The sequence below is a fragment of the Apodemus sylvaticus genome, chromosome 12 (genome assembly GCF_947179515.1).
Source record: "Apodemus sylvaticus chromosome 12, mApoSyl1.1, whole genome shotgun sequence".
Taxonomy (NCBI): Eukaryota; Metazoa; Chordata; class Mammalia; order Rodentia; family Muridae; genus Apodemus; species Apodemus sylvaticus.
The window spans coordinates 7,641,533-7,665,281 of NC_067483.1; the positions used below are offsets into that span (position 1 = coordinate 7,641,533).

Genomic DNA, 23,749 nt, shown 5'->3' on the forward strand with positions numbered 1-23,749 from the left:
AGATGTTTACTTACGGTCTGTCCTCAAACACAGGACTTCAAAGTCTTCTGTCCGAGTACTGACCTATGATGTTGCTATGTCACCAGCCCATTGTTCTCACACTCTTACAGCTAAGTAAATTCATATTTCCTTGATAGTTTTGTCCTAAATATATACATACGGAGATAAGTAAGAACTCTATTTTCGTATATTTATAAAACATCTGTAAAATAGACATTACATAGATGGGCATTATATTTAACTGATATCATATAAATATCCAAAGACCTGAAACTTACATCACCATGAGTAGCACATAAGAAAAGTGTTAACTATGAGTAGAACTTTCATTTAGCTAAAAGTTTAAATTTAAAAACTGAGCAATAATCTCTTGAATTATCACAAAGATGAAGATCAACCAACATCAACTAATATTATCAACATTTCTCTATTCATGTACATTCAAAGACAACTGATTTCTTTAATTTATTTTCTCTGTTCACTGTACTTTGATATCATCTATAAGGGCCTTGATAACATAACCCATTATCAAGACTTTCTAAGTGTATGCAGGTGTGGGTGTGTGTGTGTGTGTGTATGTGTGTGTGTGTGTTTGTCAGTGGGGGGAACCCTCCTTAGAAGCTGTCTACATTAGTTTTGGGGAAAGTGTCACTCTGCACCTGTAGCTTACTGGATTGCCTAGACTGGCTGGCTAGTCATACCAGGGATTCTCCTGTTTAGACTCCCTTGTTGCATGCATTGCAGAGGCGGGCCCCATGGTAGAGCTATTTTACTTAGCTGTGGGGAATTTAAATTCAGATCCTCATTTTGTGTGATAAATATTTTGCTGACTCTGCAAAGTGGCCACCACCTTTAGCCTCTTTTGTTTTTGTTTTTTGTTTGTTTTCTTTTCTTTGTTTTTTTATGATGATAAGTGCCTCTCCTTTCATAGTTATGTCAGAAGAACTGGTACCTGTATCTTATTTTATTTAGAAAAAACACTAAACAGTAATCTTATTCAGACAAATCAATAAGGTATTCAATGCAAGTCCTTGTTTTCACCAAACAGATGACATTATTGTTAACTCCTAGGAAGTTAATGGGAAGTAAATATATTCCTCACTAGTCAATTCTGTGATTTATTATAAAATTTAGCTGCTCCTTTTTAAAATGACAGGTTTTTTTTTCTTCTGAAGAAATGACCTAACAGGCAAATTAAAAGAAAAAGGCAGGTTTATTTGAGATCATGCTACTGGGCAAGTTCACCAGTCTCAGGGGATGATACTAGAATTACTTGTAAGCAGATTACTGTGTGGGAGCCTCTTAGAGACTGTGGAGGTGGGTGGGTGGGGAAGTTGTGACTTAATGTGAGTTTGATTGGGACACCAATCTAGAATGTCAGAACTGCTGGACTGGGCCTTTTGGGTAACTTTTCTGTTCCTGAGGCTTTCAGAATGGGTGGGGATTGCTGGCAAGGGAGGGGATTGATTTTGTTGGGCCCTGTGTGAGAGGAAGCAGGATAAGCTAGAAACTGATGCCAAACAGAAAAATGACTTATTAATTTTTCACAGCCAACATTCATTGCAAAACTGCTGTGTGTTTTTCTAATGTTTAACCTGAAAGTCTCAAAGTGGGTTTGAAGATGTATATGTCAATAAAGGACAAGGAACAACAGAATATAGATGGCATATTTCAATTCCCATGAAGAGGTTTTTTTCTTACCTGTCAGAAGAGAATGTTTCCAGTCTCAGTTAAGTGTGGCAATCTTATATTTTGGGACTTCATACTTCTGAGATCTTTTTTGAGCCAGTATTCTTTTCTCTCCCTAGTTCAGAGTCTGTTAATTCCTTGAGTTCTCCTTCCCCTCTTAGGGACTCTGATATCTTGGCTATATGTCTGATATTCCCTTGTTAGGGTCCCTGATTTGCTGAAGAATGATATATCAGTCTCAAATTCTATGCAAAAGCAAAAAGCATTTTATTCTACAGAAGTCCAGCATGTTGGGAGTCAACCATTTAATAAGATGTAGACATCCATGTGAGCTCGAAGGCCTAACTTAAAACACATTAGGGGAATTCCAGGGAGGGAAAAGTGACCTTTATCTTAATTAGTTGATTCGATCTCTAAGGATATTTTAGAACTGTTGCTAGGGTTTGGGGGCTAGAACGTGTTGCTAGGGGAGCCTGAAAACTGTTTCTGACACTTTGCCCTTGCCTCAGATTCTGATTGACTACCTGAGGCCTGGGGCTTTTCCAGTAAATAATTAGTTTGGACTTGCTCAGGTTTGGGAACTGAGATCTAGACCTAGTCTCCTGAATTGTCATTTTGAAGCCTGTCATGGATTCACCCTGTCTCAATTCTCTCACCATGAGTAACCCTGCATTTTCTTTTAGAGATTTCTCCTAGATAGTCTCTTTATTTTCTTAGAGGAGTTTAGAGAATTTCTTTTTTTTAATATTTTTATTTTCTATATTCTTTGTTTACATTCCAAATGATTTCCCCCTTCCCAGATCCCCCCTCCCCATATGTCCCATAAACCTTCTTCTCTCCATCCATTCTCCAATCACCTCCCTCCTTTTTCTCTGTCCATATATTCCCTTCCCATGCTAGATCAATCCATTCCAGGATCAGGACCCTCTCCATACTTTTTCATGGGAGTCATTTGTTATGCAAATTGTGCCTTCGGTATTCAGGGCTTCTGGGCTAATTAATATCCACTTATCAGAGACTGCATTCCATGTGTATTCTTTTGTCACTTAGGATGATATTTTCCAGATCAAACCATTTGCCTAAAAATTTTGTGAATTCATTGTTTCTAATTGCTGAATAGTATCAGGAGACCCTGAGTAGCTCAGTGAGTAGTATGTACTCAATACTGAGCTTAATTCCATCACTATACAAGCTTAGCATTATGGCACATGACTATAATACTAATATTCTAGAAGGTAAGGTCAGAATTTCAATACCATCCATAGAACAACTTTGAGTCCAACTTAAGAGATAAGAACCATTTTTATTTTATTTTGTATTTTATTTAGAATTTATCTAAGCAGGTAAATATCTGCAATTTATCAAATTGTAAAACAAGTTCATACCTCTGGAAAGCAGTTTAAAACTGAGCATTTTGAAAATTTGAACTTAACCCACTGGAAAATGAATGGAGAGTATTTGCTGTTAATTTCCTTTAGAGTAAAGGAGAGAAATTCGTATGTGATTCTTCTGGTTCTATGCCTCTAAGAGAGATGTAACGGGCTCTCTTCCCTGTTATTTTTAAGGTATACTGGGATGTTTGTCCTCAGAGCCAATTTATACAAAATGCCAGTAGCTTACAATCTGCTGCTAAATTCCTGTCCTAAGTGAGGCTGTTTATTTTACTTCCAGACTAACTTGTTTATGCTAAGAGATTACTTTGCAACTTTTTGTATCCATTCCTCTGAATAGAAAATGATTTCTTCACCCTGAAACAAACTGAGCAGGGAAGTAGTCAACAATCCATGATCCATCTGACCTCAGTTACTTATCATGCCACCAAGTAGTTTCTTTCTCTAGAGAATCTACAAGCACCATTGTCCTCTGAGAAAATACCCAGAGAAGTGAACCTCATTAATGTCTGTGTTTTTGTGCAGGTACTTATGGTTGTATGCTTATTTGGGCATGCCTGTGAAGAAAAGGAACAACCTCAGATGCCATTTCTTAGATATTGTTTATCTTGTTTATTAAAGCAGCACTCTCACTGCTCTGGGAGTCACAGAGGACACCATCATTTTGCCCCAGAGCTCCACCAGGCTTTCTCTCCTGTGTTGTGATTATCAGTAGGAACCACCACACATAGCATTATAATGTAGTTTCCAAGGACAGAGCAGAGATCTTTATGCTTAAAAGCCAGCACTTCACTGACTTTACTATTGCCCTGGTTAAACACTTAGATTTTTCAAGGCACTCTTAGCATTTTACATTTGAGGGAAGTGAGGTGACTTTGGAGAACCAAACAAACTTACTTTATAAGTACTTAAATATTGCTGACTTGAGCACTTCTGTGAGAGGTGCTGGTAGTCTATGTAGAACAGTACAGTGAGTCTGACATGCTTTATAAATGTCTGGCAGATGCAGGCGCTATTGCCCAGAGTCATGAAGTAGTGCTTAGGATGACAAAATTATCAAATCGCAAGAAGGGTTCAAACTCAGATTTCCCTAAATCTTGAGCTCACAGTCCTAAATCTGAGCACAAAGGAGAGCTGAGCTAAGCACTTCCAAATTAAAATGATGCAAATGGAGCAGTGGGATCCAACTCTAGTCTCAGGTACCAATCCTCCTCCCCATCTTAACTAAATCCCTGGGGCAGACATAGGGTACAGAGCCACTTCACCTATTGTTGGAGAAACAAAGACAGCTCAAGTGAGAGACAATGAATTTAGAGACTATACACCATCCTTATCAGTATCCATTCTGGCAAACATCCTGGTAAGTAGTGCCTAGTTATTTCTAAAACATGCTCATTTATTTTCTCTTTTCTTGTCTTGTGTAATTCAGGAAGTCATACAAGACAGTAAACAAGAAAATTATTATGATCGAGTCCTTAATATGAATCCTCACATGGGCTCAATTTAAAGACATTTACCTCCAAAAACTGATTATAGCATTTTTTTTTTCTGAATAAAGGCAACTATACACCTGGGTTGTGAACAGATGTGCCTGTGTACTGGGAGGGCCAAGGTGAGAAAAGAGGCTGTCTCTTCTCTAAGTCGTAGGCCTGCTAGCCAGCCTCCAGCTAGGCTTGTGACTGACACCAGGGAGTTATTGACTTGCTTTTTCCTTTTCTCTATTCCTTTTGTGAATTGAGAACCTACAGTCTCATATATCCTAGACAAGTTCTCAACAACTGTAAAGGTCCATGATTTGCTGATGTATGATACCTCAGATTCAAACAGTATATAGATGCAGAGTGTTTATTCTTCAGAAGTCCAGCAGGCTGGGGTCTCCCATTACCAAGAAAGAGAGACATTCAAGTGAGCTAGAATGCCTGATTAAAAGAACATTAGGGAATTCCAGTGTAGGCGACCTCTATGTTCATCTCTTTGGTCCATCTCTATGGACATTCTATTACTGGGTGTGTGGAGGCTAGGAACTTGCTGGAGATGTCTGGGAACTGTTACTGTAGCTAAGGAAATCTGGAAACTGATGTTATCCCATTGTCCTTGCTTCAAGCCAGATAACTGACTGGGACAGTCTATTACCTGGGCGTGAAGGCTAGATCCTGAGGCACTTTTTTTTTCTATTAGTAATTGGCTTGCAAGGGGTTGCCTAGACTTTCCCTGTATTTCGGCCTAGTCTCCTTAACTACCAATTTGAAGTCTGTCATGGAAGCAGCCTAGCCTTCTCACAACTACAGCTGAACTACAACCACACTACTTAATGGCTCATCTCTCCATGTGGACCATCTTTCTCTTCTGTACTTTGAGATGAGCTTACAAGAGTACAGATGTCACTCAGAGTAGGAAACCTATTACCTATTGCTAATATACTTTCTTCTAAATGGCTTGAACCGAAGAAATTGGGAGGGGAAAATGGCCAAGCAAAACCAAATAAACAAAACCTATTTGGGTGTTGAGTAGGGTTCATTCGGTAATTTTTTTTTTTTTTTTTTTTTTTTTTTTTTTTTTTGAGAACGGGTTCCTCTGTATAGCCCTGGCTGTCCTGGAACTCACTAGTAAATTCTTATGTTAAAGACATAAGGACCTGAATTCAATCCCGAGTCCAATTTGCAAAATCTGAATATTAGTGGTTCATGCTTGAAAAGATAGATTTCTAGGGCTCACTTTCAAGTTAGCCTAGCTTAATGATCACCAGACCAATAAGAGGTCTTTCCTCAAAATAAGATGGAAAACACACAAGAAACTAGAGTGAAGTTGTCCTCTGCCCTGCCTACTTAGTTGCACCAGCACACAGACATGCATCCACAGTTATAGGCACTGAAATTTAAAAGACTTGTAACCAGTTGAGTAGTGTCTGTGATTCATTGACAGACCAGCCAGGAAACAAACTTATTAGCATATGTTTTATCTAGAAAAGAATTAATTCAGGAACTTTTCATATCTTATATTAACTGTTGTAGCTATTTTTTAAGAACACACATATGGGTACACACACACACATACACACACACACACACACACACACACACAGAGAGAGAGAGAGAGAGAGAGAGAGAGAGAGAGAGAGAGAGAGTTCTGTCTGCATGTACACCAAAAGAGGGCTCATAACTGTACATGGTTATGAGCCACCATATATTTGCTGGAAATTAAACAGGAAACTTCTAGAAAAGCAGTCAGTACTTTTAAGCTCTGAGCCATCTCTCCAGCCCATCTGTCATAGTTTTAATATAAAATATCTTCTAAAGGATCATAAGATTGAACCCTTGTATCCTAGCTGATAATGCTGTCTGGGAAGATTGAGAATTGGGAAGATTGAGAATTGGGATTATTGACAATTGGGAAGATTCCTCATGGGAGGAAGATATATGTATGTGGGGGAGTGAGTGTGTCTACCAATTCTTCCTTAAATACTAGGGTCACACTCTAAAGAAGAATTTTTTCACTCACATCTGTACATTTAAATATAGCCATCTGAAAGATGTCAGATTCCTAAAAGAATGTTTTTAAAACATTCTCATGGATTTTACAAGTTTTGAAGAATTTCAAATTCTAAGTTCTGTGACTCTATTTATAAAATCTTGACAATAATACTTGAAGTTAGATTTTGAATGTTCTTACAAGATAATTTTGCTTTTTCATTACACAGAACTGACAAAGCCATTTATTGAGTTGTCATCTAATTGTTTCAGAAATTTATAAGTGACAAATCCATCACAAAGATGAACACTGACAAGATGACATATTAGTGGGATGAAGGAGGTGCATACAAGAAAATGACTGAACTGTAACTAGAATACCCAGCAGGGAAAGAGAAGCAAAATACACGAGCACTGGGGCTCCTTGATCAAGCCTTTACTGGACTGCGTGAGAAGCAAAACGACCTCTGCTTGGCAGAGTGCTTGGTCATCACCCAGGTATCCCTAGAGATGCAGTCACTTGTATATGTGCAGCCACATTAGCAATGCAGTCTTAGTGTTTGCAGGTGTGAGGAAAGCCATCTCAATGGAAGGGTCACCTAGATCTGGTCTCTAAGTTGAGTTTTTGTCAAGCACAGATTTCCTGTTATTTTCTCACTAAGGTGTCTTTGATTAATTTTCTTATAAAATATATGCATTTCTTCCGTGCATGTGCAAACATCTTTTTTTCTTGGTTTGGGAGTTTGTGTGCACATGTATGTGTAGGTATATGTATCCTGTACATATGTACAGAGTACAGAGAAAGACAAAAGTTACTCTGCTCTGACAGTCTCTGACTTAGTCTCTTGAGACAGGGTTTTTGACTGGACCTTGAGTTACCTGGAAGCCAGAAAGGTCTTTCTCAGCTATGCACAGCTCTAGGCTTACAAATGTGTAGGGTAACACCTAGCATTGGAACTCAGATCTTAATGCTAGTGCAGCAAGTAATCTTGCTCTTTTCATGTCATATAGGCATATGAGCCTTATGTGTATACCTTCTGTTCTCATAAACATGCAACATTCATGTAAACGCAATGTCTGAAATAGCAGCACAGGACAGAAGCAGCTACCTTAGAGTAAGACCATGTCCAGGAGAGTATGCACTCAATATTTCCTTGCCCATCTCAGGTAGATCCTCAGTCAGCAAAGATGCTTAGCCAACTAAGTCCTTATCCCTTCTAGATATTCAGTTTATCATTCTTTTAATAGAAGCCTGTCTCGCTATCATTGCAGCTTGTCATAACAAAACGATGACACAAAAATGTAGCCAAATATTTATAAAGTCAAAATTGGTTCTAGGGAAAAGGTACCACACAGCTTGATCTACTGACAAGTCTGAAACATGTATCTCCCCAGCCTCACACAGAGCTTTATAGTGTTCTTCCCATGCATTTGTGTGCCTCTTACAGAAGACTGTCACAACTTATTTTTAAATCCAACTTAATCTGTTGGGTCACATATGCTTGATAGCCTAAAATATAATCAAACAATAGAAGAAATAAGAGAACCAGAATTCTTGAATAACTCCAGCATAGTTCTAAATGACAATTGTTTTTAAATTTTTGTTGTAGTCATGTTTTGTTTGTAGGTGTATGTGGGTCTGTGTGTGGGTGTATGTGTGTGTGCATGTAAATGAATACAATATCTCTATAGGCCATAGATATTGGATCTACTAGAGTTGGACCAACTAGAGCTGTGACCCACCATATGTAGATGAGGAAAACTGAAATGAACTTACATCTGTGAGTTCTTAACTGATGAGCATTCTCTTCATCTTTTGGGATCTCTTTTCTGAGATACCTTTGAAGGAAAAAAATCACTATTGTCTTCACCTGTAGGATGTAGCTCAGTTTCTGGTACTTTCTCGACTTATGAAATAAAATAATTTTCAATGAAAATTGGGGATGTCAAAAACAAAATGTGAGTTCATTTGGTGTTTTCCTGTAGTTCAGAACAGTATTCAAAGTATTTTGATACTCTAAGACATAGAGAAATATTTTCTCTATGTGAATCATTGTAACTGGGCATAGAAAACAAATCTACAGAAATGAAACAAATCACCTCTGCACTAACTAATTCACATTTAGCTTGTGAGGTGGGTCCTCATTTATTATTATCCTGCATCCATCAACCTCGCATTACTCCTCTTTGCTTGCTGCTCACACTGAGCCAACAACAAAGCCCTACTTAACAGATTGTGTCTCTGGTTTTCATATCACTTTCTCTCCTTAGCACTGACTGCTGCTGTGATAATGAGCTTAATAGTCTTATTGAGATGAATTTCCTTAGAGCTTCTTTTCTTTTTTAAAAGCCTTGGAGAGTCTTTGTTTCCAGGAGTCCTTTCCAGGCGGAAACTTTCCATTTGACTGCAGGCCAACTAGACACCTGGGGCTTCAGATGTTGGCCTCCAGTTGTTTTCTTTAGGTGTCAGCAACTCCCCAGGGTTTGGCTATAACACCTTTGTGACTGCTGAAAGGCCTCTAAGCCAATTGTCCTTAATGAGCTTGCCTGGGTAACAACAGCCTGTCACACGAAGAGAGCTTACCTCTCCCATTGAATTTTCAGTTTACTTAAAAAGCACTGACATCTTGTTCTTTCTTTTGTACAAAGCTCAAATTAGAGAAACTGACAGCCTGTGTCCACTGGGTATCTTATCCAGGTGGATGCCACACACTGGCTTTAATAGTAGTAGTAACAACTTTAGTTCTGGTCAAAATAGTAGATTTTAGTAGTAGTAGAAAATAGTAGAATTTCACCACGTTAGCCCTGGTCAAAGTTCATCCAATGTATGAAATCCACTTATGGTTTACTCCAGGCTTCCCCAAGTGAGGGCCTGACTAGCTGCTCCACAATCGCTTTATACTTTTTTAGAAATGTAAATTCTTAACCCTACTTTGACATATTGGGTGAGATATTCTCCAAGCAGAACTCAGTACACTGTGCCCCAACAAGCCCTGTGGGGCCCTTTTGAGGCATGCTCAGTTTTGAAATTCCCTTATACAGCTCATATGAGGTCAACATCCTCATTACACTTGTTCTTCAAGGGAGGAAGTCAAGCTTCCTAGGGATTTAGTTATCAGAGCCACAAATAATTTTAAACTTCAAAACAGAGATGAAAATATATAAACACAACAGCTTAAATATGAAACACAAATTGCACATATAGTAGTAAATTCTTAGTAATGGTGGTAGAGATTGCTTGACTTGTAAAGAGCTTGGTATGCAAAATAAGGATCTGAATCCAAGAGGAAATTTGGGTGCTGGGGTGTGCCTTTACAATCCAAGCACTGGGCAGGTAGATTCCTAGGATCTGATGGTTAACCAGCAGAGCCAAACTCAAGGGATCCAGGATGCTGAGAAAACATGTCTCCAAAAATGCATAGAGGATGGGCACATGTGAGGTTGGGCCTTGACATGAAAGCATATATGTGCATGCACATCAGCACATAAACACACACACACACATACACATGCCTGAGTAAAGAAGAGGCAATTGAAAATAACTCTCACTCTTGCAGACACTATGTGATTCAGTTATTTTAAAGAGGAAACACATGTTAAAATATTAAAATTGGAATATTAACTCTGACTTCTGTTCTAAGGAGAAAGTCTTCAGAACATAATTGGTATATATATATAATAAGTTGAACTTCCTAAAGTACTTTGACAATAAGATTAGTTTTATAGCAGTAGATTTAGAAGAATTAATTTTAATCAGATCACCCTGATCCTTTGATGTCAACAGCTGGATCATAGCCAACTACAAAGGACTACAATTATCTGCTCTTTCACAGACAGTGTCCATATGAGTATTACTCCTGAAGACTACATGCTGACTTCCTGTCCAAGGAATGTTTTTAAACACCACCTGTTTACACAGGTAGATGTAGAAAAACATTAGCTTCCTAAAGAGGCTAAACCCAAAACAGGCAATCACTCTGAAACATCACAGAAAATTTTCACTTAAGAAAGAAAAATAGGAGCCGGGCAGTGGGGGCACATGCCTGTACTCCCAGTACTCTGTAAGACAGAGGCAGGTGGATTTCTGAGTTTGATGCCAGCCTAGTCTACAAAGTGAGTTCAAGAACAGCCAGGGCTACATAGAGAAACCCTGTCTTGAAAAAAGCAAAAAAACAAAAAAATAAATAAATAAAAAATTTAAAAAAAAAGAAAGAAAAATAGATGGGCAACAATCAGGAACTTTAGGGCTATCTGCAAAGCCAGCGGACTAGAGAGAAACCTGCTCAGGCTGGGGCAAGCACCAGCTCTTCCTTCTACCTTTGCAGCAGTGCTCCTTCTCTATACAAGCATGGAGGTCTATGGCTATCCATGCATCCATTGAACCCTCTCAAACAAACAAACAAACAAACAAACAAACAAAGTACCAGATTTGATAGTGTGTCTACTTGTATACCCAGGGCTCTTAGAGTCTGAGGCAGGAAAATCACTGATGCTTGCTGGCTACAAACCTAACTCCAGTGTCACTGAGTGGACCTGTCTCAAAAGACTAAGTAAATATAACAGAATAGGACACACAATATCTGCATTTACTTTTAGAAGGCACAGATATGTGTAACACATACACACATCCAAGTTAGAATGCAGGCTGCATTACAGAGAAGCTGAGCTTTTAGTTCCTTACTAGTTCTGGGCATATAGAAAAAGGAGAGACTGTATCATATCTTTAAGATTTGATCAAGTAGCCTGGTGCTAGGAATCGAATGAGGGTTTAAAAGATGTATGTTGATAGTAATGAGCTTCTTTCTCTCAAATTGTTTTCTGAAGTTGGTGGGCTTAAAGTAGTATATCAAACAGTGATCAATACTCAGGATATGCTAGAGAAAATTGGCAGTATAAATGTGTATAAATCAAGAAGATAGGAGAGTATCTCCCAGAATATTTAGGAGCTGTTCAAGGATGAAATTGGAGAACTCATGACTGAAATGTGCAATCCATTGTTTCAATTGACCTCAGAATAAGGAAAGAGCTGGGTAAGAATCATCCTGCACTGGTTACAGGATGTGTTGGTAAAAAGCCAGTATAATCTTTTATAAAGCAAAACATAAGATGCAAGATAGTCAGAGAAAAGAAAAAGGCTGGTGTATCTGTGGCTTTCCTGGCTGCTGTGACAAATTAGCTGGCATGGAGCAACATAAAGAAAGAGCATTTACTCTTGGGCCACACATTGAGGGAATACAATTCCCCATGGGTATATAAATGGGAGACTGTTCTTCACACTGTAGCTGCTGTCAGGAATCAGAGTAGCAACATGGATTAAACTGTTCTGTGCCCTCCACATCTTCCTAAAAGCCATAAAGCACTTCATTCTAGAATTTTTTAAGGAGGCTTGAGTTTCTATTTTAATTTAGCTGAGCATCATACTATGAAATATTGGTCAAGGCTACTTCATCTCCTGTACCCCGGGGAATCTGTTCCTAATGCCAATGCTTTTAGGCTAAGATATTACCTAGTGACTTGTGTTTAGACATCATGGACATGCATAAATGAGTGTTTAAAGTGATTTTGTCACTTTTTTTACACATGATAGAGCCCAGCCTTCTTGACCTTTTGAAACTTGAATGACTCCTGTAAAATAAAAGCAACCAATTAGACTTCAATAAAGAATAAAACAATGTGCATATATTCTTATCATGGTGCCCAGGTGCATGTAGTGCTGCTTACAGAGTATGTGCTCCACAGAAGTGGAGTTTCTGATGACAGATACTCAAAAGAAGTCAAATGGAACTTTGGGAGATTTTCTTCAGAGCTAGAATCATCAGTTTTAGAGATACTGACTTCAAGCTTCTTTGTTTCTTCATAGACAGGATTTTACAATTTTTTCATTTTTTGCTAGAGACCATGTCCATGGTCATTGCATACCCCAAAAGACTGTCTTCATTGTTTATTACATAAAGTATGTGTAGAGTTCTTCCCTATTAGAAAACTTGAACTGCATCAAATGCAAGCTGGTCTTACATGGACTGCTATTCAGGATGATGTGAGTAGACAGGTCAGCTAAATGAGATGAACTGATGCCTACATGATCCAAACAGAAGAAGCTCCCAGGAACAAATGTTTGGCTGAAATCTTAAGCTGAAAGGGGCTTCTTGGATTGTACTTACAAAGACAAATAAAGCAAATTATTACAAAGAGGCACATGCTCATTGCTGATAATGAGGGGACTGGATCTGAAAGAGGAAAGGAAGCAATTGGAGGCAGAGAAATTTTAAATATCAGGACTCACACCACTTAACTATGTTCTTTGTTTTGTATTTTCTTTGTGAACACAGTGAAGAGTAAGTGGTAGTGGTGACGTTCTCAAAGATTTTACATGATTTGATGTCTCTAAGTAGGAGAGAGGTAGATTGTATCACAGAAACAGTTGTTGTAACTTTTGACGCCTGTGTAAAAGTAGGCAGGAGAGTCAGTTGATTTATCCTGCCTCACTAAAGACCTAAATATTAAGCTTAGGTGGTGGCTCAGTGGGGAAAGGCACTGTCCTGTAACCTGATGATCAGTGGTTTATCCATGGAAGAGGAGAGCAGACTTCTGCAGCTTGTTATCACATGTACTCTACCAACACACTGGAAATCACACTCGCTCAGACTGATAATCAGAATTTGAATCTTTGCATCCCTCTTCTATGTCTACACCACAGATTGTAGAGTCTTCAGGTTCACTAGAATTTGAAAATTTGTTGTCAAAACTGTTCTGAGACACCTTCACTCCTGATTAGTTAGTGACTAGTAGCTCAGTGCTGAGCTTGTTAATGAATTATGAGGCATTGCTAATTGGCTGCTTAGTTGCCAATTCATGTGTGACCCACTCATTTCCAGATCAGACACAATTGAATTTTTAGCACAGATTTTCTCCTGTCTACTACAAAGATGTCTTTTAAAGGATTTTATCCTATTGGGAACTAGAAGCAAAAGAAATCTCTTGAGCGCTGGTAAATAGTTGTTCCACACTAATTGTTCAGTGTGCATTATTTGGTATACCTATTATACAAAACCATTACACACAAAAGCATATCAAACTTGACACCTCTACTCATGACCAAGTGAGCCACAGGATATAACTGTTGGGAGAGCACTTGCCTGATATGCCTCAGGCCACGAGTTGCATCTCCAGCAATACAAAACACATGGTGTTAAAGAGAAGGATAAGCATAGCATAGTCTTCATAAAGACCAGAGTTTTAATCCTCAAAATAACAATAAAAAAATGAGAGGATTTGGCTTTTTGTCTTTAATCCCATTGCTCAAGATACAGGAGATCCTTAGAGCAAGCAGGCTAGCTAGTATAATTTAAGAGTGAGCTCTGAGTGCAGTGAGAGAACCTGTCTCAAAGTATAAGGGAGAGAAAAGAACAATCAAGAAATGTAGCTGAGCACCATCTGTGGAATTCTATACATAATAGTACACACCTTCACATATGGGAAATATGAAGGGGGGATCTCATGTTAATCCACATTCATGTTAATAGGCATTTACACAATTTACATATGTAAAACACATAAAAAAAAGAGAGAAGCTGTTGAAAGACCAAGGGAACAAATGTTCAAGAATTTCTATATTGATTTCAGACAGAATCCTGCATATATTTAAAGGAAAAATAAGAGAAGAGAAGAGAAGAGAAGAGAAGAGAAGAGAAGAGAAGAGAAGAGAAGAGAAGAGAGCAGAATAGAAGAAAGGAGAGGAGAGGAGAGGAGAGAAGAGAAGAGAAAAGAAGAGAAAAGAAAGGAAGAGGAAAAGTGGACTTGGTATATATACTTGTAACCCTAGTTCTGAGTAACTATAAATAGACCTCTGGTTCTTGCTGGCCAGCAATCTAGCCAAATCACTGAGTTCCAGGTTTAATTAGACTATTTTACTAATAAAATAAAGTGTAAAGTCTTAATTAAATAAACTATAACTTCACAATCATGTCTGCTTAGAAATGAAACTTAATTTTGAATAATGGTGCTAATGGTCACTGGTCAATTTCAATGCTTTTGAGGGTTGAAAAGACAGCATGACAACAGGCCCTGCATATCCTTCAGAAATAAGAACCTTGGTGAATCCACCGTTTTTTCCCTAAACACCAAAAAAATTAGTCCTAAAAGTAGTATGTGGAGGCTATGTTCTCCATAGATATAGAAGAGGGTGATGCCTGCCTTGAATGGAAAAAAAAAAAAAAAAAAACAGGAAACTCAAGTAAACAGACACTTCATGTAAGATTTAGAGCCTTTTGCTCACTGTTCTCTAACACAGAGGCCCAGGTAGGCAGAGAGAAAGGCATTTGGATCTGAAGATTATAAAAATTGAATCATTTTTAAACATTGAAACAAAATAAGTCAGAACTGCAACTCAGTGGGAAAACAACCACTTTTGATAGAAATCTCTGGAAAAAATAAATAATCCCACATCTATTTTTGCCTCTAAAGTCACCATAAAAATTTAAAATTGTTCTCTTGGCAGAGGACTTCTTATTTCTCACTCCACATGCAACAGCAAAGAAAGCAGGAATCTGTAAAAATTGATGTGGGTTTCAATATTGAGAAATAAAGTTGAAGAATCTTCAAAGAGTATTTTCAAAAATGAAAGACCATGTCCAGTGAGTATATTGCAGATGACATTATAAGTGTACCATGTAAAGATGACAACACTCATGTATAGTATTCCATGTTTGCTAACTGGAATGCTTAGCTTACTCCTGGTCTCAGTTAGAGATCTTCAGCAAATATCACTGCAACTAAAGCACATTCTCTCCAACAGTGGCTAATACTGAAAGAGGTAGTAACTGAAATCAAGGCTGTTGAACAGGAAAGACAGCTATCCATCACCATGTATTCACATTTTACGTTCCTTTAGATGTAGATATTATCCCAGAAGCTCCAATATTCCAGATACAATTCACAGACCACATGAAGCTCAAGAATAGGAAGACCAAAGTGTGGATATTTCGGTTCTTCTTAGAAGGGGGAAACAAAGTGCCCATGGGAGAAGATACAGAGACAAAATGTGGAGCAGAGACTGAAGGAATGGCCATCCAGAGACTACACCACCCCAGGATTCATCCCATACACAGTAACCAAACCCAGACAATATTATGGATGCCAACAAGTGCTTGCTGACAGGAGCCTGATATAGCTGTCTCCTGAGAGACTCTGCCAGTGCCTGACAAATACAGAGGTGGATGCTCTTAGCCAAACATTAGACTGAGTAAATGGTTCCCAATGGAGAAGATAGAGAAAGGACTCAAGGATCTGAAGGGATTTTCAGGCCCTTAGGAGGAACAGCTATATGAACCACCCAGTTTCCCTAGAGCTTCCAGGGACTAAACCACCAACAAAAGAGTACATATGGAGGGACCCATGTCTCCAGCCCCATATGTAGCAGAGGATGGTCTGTCAGACATCAATGAGAGGAGAGGTCCATGGTCCTTTGAATGCTCAATGCCCCAGTGAAGGGGAATACCAGGACAGGGAAGCAGGAGTAGGTGGATTGGTGAGCAGGGGGAGGGAACGTGGGAAAGCAGGTTTTCAGAAGGGAAATGAGGAAGGGAGATATCATTTGAAATGTAAAGAAAATATCTAATAAAAAAGAAAAAGAAAGAAATGTGTGGTCTTTTCTTTCTCCTAAACTGAAAGAAGCATTTGTTTACATGTCATTTTATCCAAAACTTTAACCTTCTTTCTTTCTTTTGATATATGCATGTACATTCTTGAATTCATGCATGTTCACACAGGTGTGCCCTTTTGCATGGATGCCTGTGTTTGGCTTCAGGGATCTTTTTCCTCTATCAGGCATTACCTACTTAGACAGTGTCTGGTGTCTGTCTATTCTGACTGGCCAGCTTTCTTTGGGAAACTTTAAGGATGCCATCACTACTACCTAGCTTTTTGCTTGGTTCTAGGGATCTGAATTCCAGTCCTGTCCTTTGAAGGAAAACATTATGCCTCATGAGCCATCTTCTCATGACCAAACTCCTGACAACACTTGTGAACATGAGGTTCATAAGTATGGGCTGCTGCAGGGAAGAAAGTTCTGTTTTATAGCTTAGAACATCTGTATTACCGCCAAATTGATAATTACACACACACACACACACACACACACACACACACACATATATATATATAATATATAATTATATATATATATATATATATATATTAATGTTTTTAGAACATTGAATGGTGACTGGATTTTCATCACATGCAGAATAGATTATAGATTCTTCATGCATAATCCTACACATATCAATGTTAGACAAGTGTCATAGTTGAGTTATTTATGCACATTATGAAAAGTGTCTGATATATATGCCGACATATTCTCAGCCAATATGATGGTGAATGTTGGTTTGACAAGATCTAGTGTCAGTTGAGAGATGAGCCTCTCAGCATGTCTGAAAGAACTCTCTTAATTGTGCTAATTAAAATGGGAACACGTGTCCACTGTGGGCAGCAGCATTCACTGCCTAAGATCCTGAACTAGATAAGAGTGAAGAAAGTGAGTGGAGCACTGGCATAACATTCATCGCTCATTCTGATTATGAATGACATGGGACCAGCCACTTTAATTTCCCCCAGCTATGAATTCCCTGCCAAGATGGAATGTAAACTTGAACATTAAGTCAAAATGACCCATTTCTCACTTATGTGGCTTTGTGGCAGAATTTTACCATACTACAATGAACATAAGAATAAGATAGCCAATGACACAATCTTACTGACAATCATATTTTTGTCACCATGATTGCCTGTTTTTTATAGTTGACATATCATATTCTGTGTTTACAATCATTGACATTTTAAGAAAGTAACACACCAAACTCTCTACAACTGGCAGTCCTATTTCCCTTGAAATAGAGCTATCCTTGGTCTCATTATTTCTGAATAGATACAGTATAGTGATTAGGCCCCACAGTCTGGTTACTGTAGATGGCATAGACATTTGATGGTGAATATAAGCACATGTTATCCTTATTCACTTGAAAAGTATTTCCTACCCAGATGCTGTCTTCTTGCTTGTACTGTTGCCAGTTGTGCCCAGTGTCGCTGAATGTCAGGTGATAGCTGGTCACCCAGTCAGAGCTCCCATATCTTCCCTGTGTGGCCACCGCTGTAATCTCTACTCTGTTTCCCAGGTCCAACTGCAGCCACTGATGTGCATTGGAATCTGCTGGATACCAACCACCAGTTCCTGGAATAGGATAAAAAAGACTTGTAATAATGCCTTAGGAAGTCACCATTTCTTATGTCAAAGATCAATGAATATATGACCAATTAAGGCACAGTCCCTGTCACTGAACTTAAACTCCTAATATGTTTAGAACCAATTTTGTTACTTATAGGGCAGTAACTTATATTCTCCAGGTCAGGGAAAGGGTGATGTTTATTTTTACCAACTTCCTTCCTCCTTCTTTCCTTCTACCATTCCTCTCCTTAGCTCCATTTTTCCTTTCTTTGTCCAAATCTTTACAATGAACCTGTTAGGAGACTCATATCTCAGTGTGGATACAGAGCTGAAAGAAGGCATTCATTCAGCATTTCACAGACATCATTTTTTTTTTACTTCAACCTTTATTCTTCATGAGGAGAATGCTTTGTGAAGGGTACAGAAAGGTTCAAAGAATGTCTGTGAGAAACCTTCACAGGACAAAGACAGAAGTTACAGTGCCAGCACAGGAGACAGAATGTCCTAGTAGGTGCTTAGAATGGCCTTTCTAAGACAGAGACAGTAAAGCTCAAACCTGAGGCTAGGGTAGCCATGCCGGAAAAGGTGGGAAACAGACACTTCTGTAATCATCAATATGCAAGGGAACAGAAGAGGACATGGTATATATGCAGCTGCAGTACATGAGGAAGTCTGGCACATTTCATATATAACCCACTGTACTCACAAGGGCTTTACAAAAGCTGCTTGACTCCTAGACTAATCATGAAATTTGAGCTTTGTAGAAAATCAATATTTATTTTCTTGGAATTGGAAAACCCATGCCTTAAGTTTTTGTCACCACCTTAAGTAAGGAAAAAGTAAAACAATATAAACTTTTAATGACTGCTTAATGCTCATGTACTCTGAACTTGGGGTGATGGATGTTGAAGTGTCTTATGAGACGGAAAGGTGCGTGGTAAAAATCAACCATCTTGCTGGCCCCTTCGCTGAGATCTAGAGGGAAATGTGCTACTAAATATAGAATAATAGGTTTGTCATTTCCATAAACTTGCATGCACATTGTCCTGATGCTTGAGTTTACCTCTCACGTAATGAAAGAGAATTTATTCAGACCTAGGTTTGGTAACTCAGGTACTTTCTGTTTCTTGTCTCCACTGAACATTCACTCAGACCTGGTTTAGTAGCTCAGGGACAGTCTGCATTCTTGTTCCTACTGCTCAGTCTCTCGCTCTATGGGACTAAATATATTGATACTGGAGCTGGTAGAAGGGAGGCAGAAACCTTTCTCTTCTTAAGATATGTAGGATATAGGGATTTTCTTCCAGCATCAGCTTATCTGCAGTACTCTTGTTTGTTAAGATTCTTTTTATTTCCACCAACTAAATAAAATTTGAAGCACGGATGGAGAAGGCCCATAATTGTCATCTACTTTAAAATGTCTTCTGCTTAGTGGTTAGTATGCCACAAACAAGGTATGCTAATTCTCTCCACTCTTGTTCTAGTATGAGTTCTGTATGTGTGTGTGTGTGTGTGTCCCCTGTAGGGGGTGGGTAACAGATTTTCTTTCTTTTTTTCTGCTGCTTTTTCTTTTTATAGTATTACAGCTATAACTGCAAGGCCAAGTTCTCAAGAATAAAAACTATAAGTAGAATTCCGATTATGTCTTTTCCCCCTGTTTTCCCATTCTCATGACATATATAGTAAGCAAGGTCTAGATGGTGCTGGAATAATTGCTGGGGAAGATGTTAGGTGTCTGCACTATAACTTGGAGGGAAACTCCCATGTACTTGTTAGACTTAACCAATCCAGAGTACAGATAAGAATCAATGCTTATTGTGATTCAGCTATTGTGTAATGGAATGTACTATGCTCAGGATGCTTTTACTCCCTGAATAATGTCCTATGAAAGAAATAGCATCCATCTCATGACACAATGGAAGGAAGAGATGAAAAAGTTTAAACAACCAGACAGCCAGAATTCAAATACAGTTAAGAGATATTCAGCTCTTTGAAATTATTATGTAACAGTAAATAATGTAGCTAATACCCAGGAAATCTCAGGCTGAGGAGACATCTCATTATGAAAAGGGTTTGTTTCCAAGCCTGACCACCTGACTCAAATCCTCAGAACCACATGGCAGAAAAAGAGGACTAATTTCAGTAAGTTGTTTCACAGGAACACACACACAAACACCACCACCACCTCCAACAACAACAGTAACAAAAACAGAAAATGTAAAAACAAATTAAGATGAGAGGAATAAGTAGTAGAGGCCATAGAAGAGGAACTGGAAGTGAGGGAAAATGGGTAGGCTTGATTAAAATAAATTATATGCACCCATGTATTTCTCAATAAATAATATAGAAAAACAAATTCAATAAAACAAATTTTCATGGGAGAAAGCATTTGAGTCTCCTGAGAAAACAGCCCTAGAAATACACACTAGCTATTACTATTGTCACTACTTCTCAAAAACACTCAAAAGTCCCAACCACTACTCCTGCTTCTCTGCTAACTCTTTAGAACTGAAAGAGGTACAGATATTATTTTCCTAGGAAGTTCAAGCTAATTCTGGAAGCATTCATCATACACAATCTCTATTTATGGTCATTTTAGAGAATTCATTGATTTTAAAAGGTAAAAAAATTGAAAGTGGCTTTAAGCACTGTCATCTCAACAATACTAAAACTGGATAGGGAAATGGATGTGTGTGTTGTGGATTTGGTTAATTGCTTGTATTATGTTAATTGGGTTCCAGAATTATATGGGTATTTGCATATCTTCATATATGAAATTTATTCATTTATCTAATTATTTGGTGTGTGTGTATCTGTGTGTATGTGTATGTGTGCATGTGTGTGTGTGTATGTGTACATATGTATCTGTGTGTAATGGACTTTGTTTGTACACCTTTGGACATTGTGTGTCAAGACAAGCATGTAAAAATCAGGAAATAATTTGTGGGAATTGGTTTTCTTCTTCTGTAATGTGGATCCTAGGGATTAAATCAGGGAATTAGCCTTAGAAGTATGTGGCTTTACCTGCTGAGCCATCTCTTAAGTAAAACAATCTCATCTTAAATAGGTACAGCATCCAGAATTAAGCCACAGTTTTTCATAAAACCAGGGATGATTTTAAAACTATGTCTGATTTAGTTTCTGACACCCTAACTGCATACGGGGTTGTTGACATTATTTTTTCTTTTTTTAGACCAGATTCCTTGTAGTTCAGGCTGACCTCAAATTCTTTATATAGCTGAGAATGATAATGAACTACTAATCCCCTGCTCCAGACTCTTGGGATCACCACAGGCAGTGCCTGATTTTATATAATGTTGGGAATCTAACCAGGGCTTTGTGCATATTAGCTAATTACCAATTTAGCAATATGAGTATGCTCCCCACTAGATAGCTAACTTAAGTTCTTTTTTCCTTTTCTTTTCAGAAAATTTGGTACATCTAGAACTGAGTACAAAAAAATAGAGGTCAGGTTCAGTACGAAGTTCTGCTCCCAGAGTTATATTAGAGGAGGTTGTCTCAACTGTGCTCTGACCCAAGGCAAGGGAATTCAGGTAGTTTATCCATCTTCACATGACCTACAATTGGCCTAGCAGGGGATTCCAGCCCAGTCGACCTTAATCCAGCAACAGAGTTCTATGCTTCCAACCACTGTCAGTCACCCTCTCTCACTTATCATCCTTGTTCCTACCTGAGCCATAACTCACCTTCACATTTTCTCCCGTGTTTCTCTAGATTTTTGTGGAAATCAGTAATTTTATTTCATTTGAAAGCATTACTTATTATATTAGTGTGTGCATGTTTTTGTATGTGGGTTGGTGCGAGTTGCCGATGGTGTCCACATGTAGGTCAGAGGACAGCTGTGAGAGTTGATTCTATCTGTCCATCCTGTAGACCATGTGGCTTGCACTTAGGCCGGTCAGCTTGGCAGCATGTACCTTTACCCACTGATCTATTCGCAAATTCCTAGGAATGCTATTTTAATACCCGTGTCAGGGAACAAACCAGGCCTAGCACCAGAGTTGAGAATGTAACTAGAGACTCTAACTCCATTTTTCTGACTTCAGGTTTATGCTGCAGAGTTTAGCAATGAGCAAACTCATAAAAATCATAAGCATGTACAAACTACTTGTATGTAGAAGTTAATCAAACTTTTAAAAAAAAAACTTTCTCTTTCTACCTAGACAAGCCTCTCTCTCAGCATTCTATGCCACCTTGCTGATAGACAGCTTGAACACAGGCTGGGTAGATTCTGATTGTGAAACAGAATAACTCAGGAGGAAATCAGAAGTCTCTCCATTTCTACCGGGTGTTTTTATTCCAGCTCAAAAATGGAAATGAGAATTGATGCATGTTGCACTCTGGAAATGAAACACAGTGAATACTTTTCAGAGAAACTAAATAACAAGATTTTCCAAGTAGTCTCCATCAGTACAAGCCCAACTAAAAGAATTAGTTATGACATGCAATTCTTTCACACTTAATAGGTTTTAAGCACAATTTGGCTTAATTTATTTTATTGTTTTATTTTATGTGTCTGTAATGCATATATATGGCCTTGTATTTGTTTCTATGCATGTACATATATGCTTTGGGTTCGTGTGTATATGTGTGTGAAAGTCAGAGTCTAGTTTCTTCTGTCTATCTGTCCAGTGCTCAAAAACACATTGTTTTTGCGGAGAGGTACTTAACTTCAACCTAACATAGCCTAGAACTCTCAATTGAGAGATAAGCCTGTAGGGATGATCCTGATTACTAATTGATTTGGAGGGCCAGATACACAATGGACAACTCCCTTGCTTTGACAGAAGATATTGGCTGTTATGTTGAAGCTAACAAAGTAGGAGTCCTTGGTGAGGCCAGCAAAGTGCGGTTTTCCATGTTTTCAGCCCCTAGGCTTCTGCTTGAGTTCCTGTCCTGAATTCTCTCAAAGAGGAGGTGACTTTTAAGTGTCAGCCCAAGAAAACTTTTCCTCTTCTAAGTTGCTTTGGATAAGCGTTATAGCACCAGAAAGTAAACTCAAACACTGGGATAAAATCATTCAGCTATACTGGCCAAGGGACGGCCAAATGTAACTTTTCTCCATCTTCCCAGTGCTGTAATTGCTGACATCCAGGCCTTGTTATAGAAGTAATTAATGACAATTAAGTGTTTCTGCTCCAACTTTTTGCCTTTATTTACCACATACAAGATATACACATCCTTTACATTTACAATAAGCCTTAATCAGCACAAGAACTGTGCAAATATCGATCCTTTATCCTATTATGTCTATTTCCCAGCCAATATTTTATTATATAATTTGACAAGTTTTGTCTGGGCTTCTCCTAACCAAGATTAGCCAATCCATATGGCCAAATGACTCATCTAACCCATGATGTCTTTCCCCTTTCTCTGCCTTATTCTGCCCTGGTTGTTTTCTTCTGACCCTAAGTCCAGGAACCCTAATACCAACAAATGTCTCTTTTTCCCAAATATTGGCTGTCAGCATCATTATTTACCAATCTGAAATAACTTGGGGGGCAAGGTCATTTAGTGTTACTTAACCCTAGGTGAGGACCCTCATCCCTGGGGCAACCAGGTCTGGCTCTTGCATGATGTTGGGCATCCAAAGACAAGTTTCCATGCTTCTACAATAAGCACTTATAATCCTACCTATTCCTCCCGCTCTTGACTCTTTTTTAATCCTAAAATAATTCTTATAATTAACTGGTTTCCAGGACCCATGTCTTCAAACACATCACACAGAAGTCTATGGACAACAAACACTTTTCCACAAATGAAGGAGGAGCTAGCAGGACGGACAAACTGTAGCCTCAGTTATGACACACTTTGTGACCCTGTGAGCCAAGATTAAAAGCTTTATGGACAGATCTACTGAGTAAAACACTGTAATAATTAAACATAAATAATTCAGAGCTGTAGCTGGCTCACTCAATATATACATCATTTGCCTTGCAAACATAAAAGCAGAGTTCAAA

General features: G+C 38.4%; 1 protein-coding gene across 2 annotated transcripts in view; it reads right to left on the reverse strand.

Moving 5' to 3' along the window:
• Nucleotides 1-23,749, reverse strand: part of LOC127697709 (contactin-associated protein like 5-2) — a 909,987-nt gene that overhangs the window by 694,247 nt on the left and 191,991 nt on the right. For both annotated transcript variants that reach the window (XM_052201021.1, XM_052201020.1), the window contains exon 3: nucleotides 17,581-17,774. In XM_052201021.1, the coding sequence (XP_052056981.1) occupies nucleotides 17,581-17,774 (194 nt within the window). The remainder of the gene's footprint in view (nucleotides 1-17,580; nucleotides 17,775-23,749) is intronic.